This window comes from Teleopsis dalmanni, chromosome 2 (assembly GCF_002237135.1).
Source record: "Teleopsis dalmanni isolate 2A chromosome 2, ASM223713v2, whole genome shotgun sequence".
Taxonomy (NCBI): Eukaryota; Metazoa; Arthropoda; class Insecta; order Diptera; family Diopsidae; genus Teleopsis; species Teleopsis dalmanni.
Window position 1 is genome coordinate 77094738 of NC_051847.1, and position 10253 is coordinate 77104990.

The following is a 10253-nucleotide window of genomic DNA, read 5'->3' on the forward strand; positions in this document are numbered from 1 at the left end:
ATACTCTTTTACAAGAGGATATTCATTGCAGATATAAGTTTCAATATAGAGACAGATATTGATTTAGTTCGTAAAATCTCAGTCTTTAAATAAAAATTTGAAATTGTTTGGAAAAATTACTTTTTTTGTTTTGTATTTTGATTCTTATCAGCTTACAGACCCGAACAATTAAACGCATTTATTTAAAAATGTTGGCAAATATTTCGTTCTTTATTAAGAACTTCATCAGTGCTATATAATAACAAACATTAATTTCAAGATAAAATACTAATGTTTGTTATTATATAGCACTGATAAAGTTCTTAATAAAGAACGAAATATTTGCCAACATTTTTAAATAAATGCGTTTAATTGTTCGGGTCTGTAAGCTGATAAGAATCAAAATACAAAACAAAAAAATTTAAACAGACGATAAACAACATCATATCAATATGGAAAAATTACTACCAATAAGAAAGCTTTTTTTTATGCTAAATTAGTGTAATATTTTGAGAGCGAATAAAAAGTACTGAAAATGAAGTCCAGAAGAATAATAAAGTTAATTATACTTAAATTAAACTCTCTATAGTAAGTTATGTTTCTATAACCTTTGATTGGCACTTGGATTATTCAACAAATTAATTAAGTTGAAGAGGGAATGCATAAACAAGATGACAATGATTAATATATTTTCTGCTGTAGCAAAGTAAAGATAAAGTAAAATTAGTGCAAAAATTCTTCATGGCAGTGCCAATATAACGCATCGGCTAATAAGTCAATAAGACATGTAGCGGCCCCTGGCCATCCTACGGATTTACCAGCTGATGTTTTACAAGGTATTTCAGAAGTTTAGATTACCTGCAGAGAAGTCGTTTCACCATTGTGTACTTAATACTTGTATTAAGATAATGTGGAGATGAAGGTTAGATTGGAAGCATTTTGAAGTTACTAGTTAAAGTGATTGCTTTGGGTTATAGCACTCAGGTGTTGAATGTTATTTTGCATCTAATAAGTGTAAATGAATACTGTGACACCCGTGCACATTTGGGTCGTAGCCACAGACATCATCATATTCCCTTTAAAGACCTAGTCTTATTGAATATATTAAAAGATAGGTAAGAAGATGGCAGCAGCTATCAAGCTTTTCCTGTGGCCCTTTTTGTAGTAAAGTCCTAAAGCATGTAATAACCTCTTTATTGATTCCAATGATTTATTGATTGAACAGGCAACCATATAGAAAATTTTTTTAAAATAGTCTTTAATCTTTGAGGTGGAATACTATATTGCACTCAGAAAAATATGTCCTAACAACATACTAGTGAAATAGACCTGATCATTTTGTTAGACAAATTTTAATCATGTGGTACAGAAGATACGAAAACAAACATGTGGTATGGTTGAATCAACATGATGCGTAGAGTAAGAATATTTTGACCTGAGATTTAATTAAAATTAAATTATTATTAAAATTATTATTAATCTGAGTGTGCATATTTAACACTATTTTTTCTGATTTCGATAACAGAGGTTTAAATAGAGAAATTGATAAATAACAAAAATTTATTAAATTTTTATTTGAATTTTTTTATAATAGTAATTTATTGAAAGATGTTTAAGTAATATAACTGATAAATAATAAAAAAAAATAGTAGTCTGAGTTTTAATCTACCAAGAAAAATTCGCAAAGAACTAAAGCCAGGTTCATACCGCTCTTTAACCTTGGTTTGATTCAGGTTTATGTTTCATGATCTTTTCCTATTAAAGATTATTTATTATTTATTCTTATTAAACTATGTTGACAAACGCATTCGAATGTTTTTTATTGTAATTTTAGGGCATGTAGAATAAACATTTTATACAGCGTTTTAAAATTCTAAACATCACTCACTCGTTTCATCAAATATCTAGAGCATCTAATAAATCTCTCTCGTGGAATCGATCTATTCCCAAAACTATTTTTTAAGCGGTTCTAGGATTTCCGTTATGTGGGCTTGTAGCTTCATTTTTAAACCAACCAGCCAACTTTACAAAACATTGTTCAGGAGCACATTACATAATATATATACAATTTTAGTATAGGTTATTATGAGATGTCAAAATTCATCTGGCAATATTTGGTATTGCTTAGGAGTAAGATTTAAAAGGCCTACGTTTGAAGTTTTTATTGCATAAAATTAAATCATTGAACGATGTTGAACTTATTCTATTGTTAAAGAACTCAACAGGATGTCAATTTTGAAATGTATATATATTATAAAATTTTTTAAAAAAATGAACATTTAAGTTAAATATTTAAATTATATTATATAAATTTTATCTTTAAAAAATTAATACATTAAATTGTCAAATTCTTACCTACAGACTCCGAGTTTTTTTTTCGATATATAAGAAAACATGTCGAACATGTAAGCATCTGGTGAAAATAAAATAAACTCTGATATAAATATACATAGTGTTTCTTCTATATAAACTCATACGTTTATATATTTCATATAAAGGAATGTATTTTGTTAAAAATAAGTGAAACACGTGGAAAACTCTTTGCTGCTTCAGTTATTTTATGTATGAAGACGGAACGCGTTTTCCAATTCACCTGACAAATTATTTTGCGAAATCCACGCATTTGTGATGTCAATGATGGCAAAGACGTGACACAAATCACAAATGACTCTGCAGGTTGCTCAGGCGCAACCTCCAACAATATTGGTAATATGATAATAAAACAGCAACTAGAAAAACACAATTGCAAAGATATTCAAAAGGAAAAAAAATTGTATTCGTTAAGCGTTAAGAGGTTCAGCATTTCAGAATTTCAGCATTTCGGTATTTCAGCAGCACAAGGACAATTTCACAAAGATAACTGCTATTGTATCGGTTGCGTTAGCGTGAACTTTTTGAAAATTCACAGCCTTGTCAATTTTGAGTGCGCTTTGGTAATGGTAATTGGATTCACCGATGTCGTTAAACAACAACTAATCTGAAACTAACATTCCGGTTACAGTTAAACCATTCAAAAAGCAACTACATATGCAAATATAAGTATCCTTTCGAGATGTGCCTCAACCATGCGAACATTTACCTTAATTTTTATGCAAAATGGTTAAACGAAAATTTTGATTTTAATGTCATTTTGACCTTTTATGGTACGATAGTCTATATGGTTCAATGATTTGATTTCTACTGATAAATGACTGAAGAATTTGAGCACGCAGCATATAAATCAGTATGCAGACGAAAATGTAGAAGTTCGTGACTTTTGTGTTGCTATTTACTTCAATTGTAAAAGATATAACATCATTTTATAACCATTTTAGACAGTTTTGATTATTGTCCATTTTATGTTACATCCAAAGGGTATCATGACAGTGTAAGTCAATTTAATTAATAGTTGTGAAACTCTCTACCAATGTCAAACTTTCATTATAAATGTAATTGTTGAATATACATATTAGGCCACTGACAGGAGCGTATATGGAGACTCATTTGAAGGGGGGTTTTTGAAAACTTTTTAAAGTTTATAACAAAAAAATTATTTAGGCTACTGGCAGGGATACTTACAGGGCCTCATTTAAGGGTGGATTTTTAAAAACGATTTCAAAGTACATATGAAAATAATTTATTTGGAAAATTCTTTATATTAAGTGTAAAAATTTATACTAAGGGGGTTTAGAACCCAAAAATACTTACTTATGTACGCGATTAGTTACTGGCATTAAAAACATGTTTAGTTTTGATAGTTTCTTTAGAATATAAGCATTTAAAATATAATATTACAATATTGTGGCACGAAAGTAAGTTATCACATGTCTTCTTTATCCATTTCATGATTTGATCATGTATTCATGTATATGTTATTCATGTATAATAATATTTAGTAAAAATTGTTTTGATATCAATACATTTATTATCTACGATCCTAATATGATAGTTAAATGATAGAAATATTATTTAATTTTCACCATATATTACCGGCATCTTTTTTAAATCAACTATAATCTAAATAATCTATTTGTTGAATGACTATTTTGGATTTATTTTTTATACAATGCCTTATGCTAATATGAGTTAATTTTGGATAAATCGAGCTTTATGATTCCAAAATTTGGTCACATTGTCGTTTGAATAATTAATTTAGAAGACAGTTGTAAAGTGATTCTTATCTCTATTTAATTTAATAAAAATAAGTAATAAAAACATAAACCCAGACTGTGTATTAATCGATAATTCCACTCACTGAAAAACGCAAAGTTTTATGTAATAATATGAAACTTATAAAACTTAGGTAAAAGTTTATAGAGAAATTTTACAAAAAACTTTAATAATTTTTAAACTTTTTATACTGGTATCATCTTTTGATTATTTTGTACGACTAGTTAATAGGAATTACTTAAATTTAAATACAACAGCCAGGTCCAACGCTTCGGATTTACCTGTTGTCCACGTACTTATAATCTAGAACTTGAGATATATTCCAAAAAATCGAAATGGATATCTATATTTTATTTATTTGTAGGTTTGAATATATTTTCTAAGTGAGTTAGACTAATTCGTGACTTGGTTCTGGACAGTCTGATCTTTTTAGGCAAGAGTGTTTTACTGTAAATTCTGGTTAATGGTTTCGTATACTCATATAGCCTTATTTTGTTCTAAGTATTTCGAACTTAGGTTTTCCGTTGTTACCTGTTACACATGAGCACAGATCTCTTCAATTCGTTTAACGATATCTCTAATTTTCAAATCAAAGGAAAGCTTGTATGTTTTCGAAAAAGGCCTTCAAGATAATTAAGAGGGGCAGATTACATAGTCTTTCACTTGTTTTACCTACCAACTATAACACTATTTAAAAACTTGAACTACTATAACGTGACATTAATTGTTAGAGTAATGACAAATAAAGAATTCCTTTCATACAACTTGCAGTCTAACAAAGAACACAGAATGTTCTCATAAGTTCTCATAATTCATAATAATACCTATATGTCTCTTTTCAAAGTCATTGTTAGAGGTGCAGAAAAAGTTGTTTATTTTCTTATCTAGAACTAATTCAACTATGTTCAAGACGGGTTATTTTTTTACTGAACCTTTTTCTCTATTTGAATCAACTTAACTTCTCTATAAACTTTAAACTTGTCTTTATTTTAACAGATCGGAAAGACTATACTGTTATCGTTGTTGAAAAATTGGTTTTTTCTCTACTTGAATCAATATATCTCTGCTGTTATCTCTATATTTTTCCTTATTTGGACAGGTCTGAAAATCTATCTTAAATCTAAATCTTTAACAGAAAATTTATAATAAGTAATTAATTATTTAAAAACAAATGAAACAGGAAACTGATATATAACCAAATAATTTGTCCGTCACTTCTATATGGTTGTGTAGCGTTTAGCAAAGCTTCAAACACTACTATTCACCAATTAGAAATTGCACAACGTCAGGCTCTAAGAAGACTTTTCAAAGTTCCTTGGTATATTAGGACGAATGACATCCTTAGGGACCTCAAGATTGATCCCATCAAAAAATACATAAAAGATAGAGCCTTGAAATTATTTGCGAAATCTGACAGACTTACTAACACCGCGTTATCAAATCTCAGAATTGTTACAGGCTCCTCGGGGAGGTATGCAGATCTGAGATCAATTATTACTTAGTCTGATGATGAGATAAATAATAATCCAGTCAAGGCACAAAGAGGGGTTTTGAAGAAACCTCGCAGTTAATATAGAGTAAAAGTGCTCAGGTGCACTAACTCAACTTTCCTCAACATAATAATAATAATAAAATTTATTATAAAAATAATCAGAATATATAAAATATTATTATATATTAAATTATAAAATTAAAAATTACATTGTGTTAAAAATAATAATGTCATTTATTAGTTATAATATGTCATTTCTTCGATGAGGTTTAAGCAAGATGGTTAATTTGTTTCTAAAAGAAACGAGAACGATAATGCATACTAGCAATTATTTTGCGATGAGAATAGAAGGGACAATGACATTGACGTGGTACAATACGGTGAGGTGCAATATTATATGAGATTCGGTAACGGTCTAAGCAAGGCAACATAAATAAAAATTCTGCGGTACCTTAGAGTTTTGTAATTTCACTGCTTGAATCAATTTAGAAAATATTTATATTTTATGTCTCAAATAATAACATAGTTCCATAAAAAAGTATTTAATATAAGACAGCCGTTTTTGCTTCAATTTATATAGTATATAATATAGTATATAAAATTATTATACACTTTAAAAAGTTTCACTTCTTCTCCTAACTGTTCTACAATATTCTTCTCAATATTTTTTTTTAAATCTTTATAATCTGCGCCTTTTCAATTGCTTACTCTCTACGCTTGAGTTTTTCTATGTGAAATAGTTTTTTCAAGTTGATCATTGAATTTTATACTGGCAGCTCTTTTTATAAAACTGGTTCCTTTATACCGCTCGGTTAATTGTTACAAATGCAGTATTTTTGGAATACAATTTAATATCCTAAACAAATGCGGTACTATACCGGATCGATTTATTTTTTTTCATATACCGTAATTGTAATAAGTACTGTATATTGTAAATAGTGTACCCTACCGTGCCGCTTCTGTTTGGGCATAACTTAGGCTATAAATATAACTCATTCCCCTTTATTAGGGCCGGCACTACGTATGAGTAATTGTATTTTACTTGATGCGTAGTAGGTAATATGTAATGTTGTTTTTGTTTTTATTCTCTATGAAATATACAATACATATATTTTTTAGACACTTTCATTTTGTGGCTGTTAATTTTCTAAATTGATTTAAGATTCTCGTTAAAATTTTCCAAAGAAATATGCATGATAGACTTGTGTTTGTGGGTAATCAATCACATAAAATCAATTTGCATCTCAGTTAAAAGAAAATATATTTCTTATTTCCAAATTACATATATTTTTTGAAGGCTGTACAAACTTGAAGGTCAAAGCAACTTATCAAATTTTTTCCTAAAAAGGAGCATAATAGCCTTGAGTTATTAGATTTTTTATTATTATGCATAACATTCAAGGGTATACGTTTATATATTTTGTAAACACAAAAAAAAAATTTTTTATATTTATATTTAAAATTTTAAATTTCCGGCTCAATTTTTCTTAGATTAATTGCTAATGTAAAATTTAAATAAACATTTTCGTCCTTCTCTCAAATAAATTTCAATAAGAAAAGTCAATAGCGTGAACGCATGGCGGGAGACTTTTCCGTCTGCGTTAGGTTTTCACAAGCATGCATGACTCATACGCTGTGTACAACATAATTACATGAAGTCATTAAAAACGTTATAACGTACCAGAGGCGTTGCCTGAAGTATTTGTATATTCCTTGTTAATATTGTGATTAAAATGTCAGTTCCATGAACATGACTCAAATTAACCAACATAATCATGATGTGTGCAAATATTATTAGACTTTATTATTTTTCTTAATTCTGTATTTAAGTTTGTTCAATTTTGTACATGTTTGTGGCTTTCAATGGGGTTGAGAGCTTGTTGAGCAACCTAAACCCTTAATTTCTTTCTACTTCATTTTATGTTGAAGCATCCTTTGACATGAATTAACCAAAATTCTACAACGTACTTTATACAAGTTCTACTCCATTTGCGTTTTGCTTGTAAGTAAGGTCTTTTATGTTTTGAGATATTTTTCATATATATATTCGTAAACGATTTTTTTATTATTTCCTAATTGGATGTTTTGTTAAATTTTTTCAAATCAAATAAACTCTGTTTAAACTTCAATAAAACAAATAATTATACAATAAAAATATAAAAGAAATAAAAGAACACTGCAAGGCAAAGAAACGGCGCATTCCTCATAATCCTCACTGCAAACACGTAAATATTTTTGCGTACAAAAGAAATAGGTTTTTAGGAACATAATTCTTTGACAGTTTATTAGACTGCTCATCGATAAAGACGAAAGATCTAAAAATTATCTAAATTCGACGAGATAGATTCAGGCTATACTCTTTTAAATTATATAAATCGCTAATTGAGATTCATAGAATTCATCGGATGGTCTGCTATTGCAACCAACCAACAATGTGTAAGAGAAGATGATAATTTAGGGTATGTGCAAATATATATTTCGTAAAATATTTGTTAATCATAAACATTTCTATGTTCTTTAAACCATTGTAAATAAATGATATATGAAGTTTGTTGAGGTGTTTGCTGGCCACTATATATTATATAGTTTACTTATCCAACCTATGCTTCTTCAAGGTACATAAATCTTATCAAAGAGAGATGAAGCAGGACTGGGAATGTTTGAGAAAAAAATTATTCGCAATATCCTTGGTGCTCTGTGAGTACGCTATGACTGCTACTACATATTAAACTATTAGGTGTACTATATTACGATAGTAAAATCGTTCAGTGAATTATCATCCAGCATAATATTGTAAACCGGTGCCGAAAGATGTTTAGTTTGCAAACATAATGGTTTGCTAATGTGCAACCTAGCGCCAGTGTTTAAAATTAACGCAAAAAAACAATTGGTGCAATTTAAAGAGACACAGAGTGTGAAAAAAGAGTCTACACCAATGCAACTTTAACTTAAAAAGTGCTTAATATCATTAATATACGGTTAATGTCAGTATCTTATTTTCCGAAAAATAGGAGTTTAAAATAGGAGTATATTCTGTTTTTCAGATATTAAACCCTTTTTGCTAAAGCTGTTTTTATGACTTAACCGATAAAGTGTGATTCGATCTAAATTGATTCCAGATTTATCAATTGAAAAACCTATAAGATCTTTGTTGAAAAAAGAAGGTAATTTATTATCAATAGAGCCAATATAATACAAACATCAAAACTTATACATTGTCAAAGTTAATTTTAACTTTTGTTTAGTTTTACAAATGATTAAAATGTATATTTATACGAAAAATGAAATTTTTAATATCAATTTCTCAATTCCTTAAAATTAAACCAAACATTAACACAAACGCGCAATTTTTGTTTTACAAACCAGGATGTCTTAAAAAGATATTCACCAGAGAGTATCGGTAGTGGGAGCCTGTCATGTCGTGCATAAAATTTTTCCAATTGAATGTAATCCTAAAAAGGTTTTAATTATATATGGAGAGAAAAGAAGTTACATATTTTAAATTACCTTAAATGGACATGAGTGATTGAGGTTTATATAATTGTTCATTAGATCAAAAAATATAGTCACAAACTTTTCATTTTTGCGATTGGTAAAATATTTGCATATATTTAAAGTATAATTTATGCCAATTGGTGAATATCGATTAAACTTTTGTAAAAGTTCATAATTCGCCTTAAAAAAATAAAATATTTTACTGTTTATGGAAACAAAAAAGTATTATAATTTAGAATATACAGTCAAGTCATTAATGGTATCATGAAGCTTTAGTTTGAAAGAGAATTCTGATACATTCCGATTTATGGGTTTCAAGCGACAATACTCAAATTCACTTAAATTTTTATCCACACTCAAGCATTCAATTTTGGACATTCTGAAGAAAGAATATGACTAAAAGAAATAAATATATTTATTTATACAAATAAATACATATTATGAATATTTCTTACTTACCTTTCCTGCTAAAAGAAAAAGTAGCAGCAAAACTCTAACGAGTTGTATATAATTATTTCCATTGTCCCAGGAAGTCAACTTATTATGTTTGGTCTAAATTTACAATTTTTGAAATGATTGATTATACTTAAAAAAGTGTTATTTCTGTTTTTAAAAAGGGCTTAAATTTTTAAATCAAAAACTAATAAAGTGGGTTTTATTTTTTATTATTATAAAAATTATATATTAAAAATATTTTATTTAATATAGATAGTTATCTATATGTATATTATCCACGTTTTTACGTTTATTTAACTCTTTTCTCAGGGAGGAGTTGTAATAACAATAAGTCTTTTTTAAACACAGAAATAATAGATTCTAATAGAAATTCTTATTCTAATAGAAATGATAATAAAATAGTTTTTTTGAATAATTTTATTCTGGCTGTAGGTCCCTTCTTGTTAAATAATAAAACGTTTATTATTTGTTTATTAAACTCTATATTTCGACTGTCGTTGAGAGTCATCATCAGGATTACGATACGTCCTCCTCTTTGTTCTGTCGTCTATATTGTATAATATAGCACAATATAGACAATATTGTACAATATAGACGATAGACGAAAGAGGAGATCCCATGGTACTATAAAGATAAAATAATGCAAAATAAATTGTAGTCGTTAGATAAAAATATCAAACTC

The 10253-nt window shown here is 28.1% G+C and overlaps 1 protein-coding gene across 1 annotated transcript; it reads right to left on the minus strand.

Moving 5' to 3' along the window:
* Positions 1–1692: 1692 nt before the first annotated feature.
* On the minus strand, positions 1693–9623 carry LOC119674885. The gene is made up of 7 exons (XM_038086040.1): positions 9575–9623; positions 9359–9511; positions 9128–9295; positions 8962–9072; positions 3667–3719; positions 2573–2708; positions 1693–1734 (listed from the first exon to the last, which is right to left on the minus strand). The coding sequence occupies exons 2-7, from the start codon at positions 9491–9493 to the stop codon at positions 1693–1695; spliced, it is 645 nt and encodes a 214-aa protein (XP_037941968.1). The 5' UTR covers positions 9494–9511; positions 9575–9623.
* Between the last annotated feature and the right edge of the window lie 630 nt (positions 9624–10253).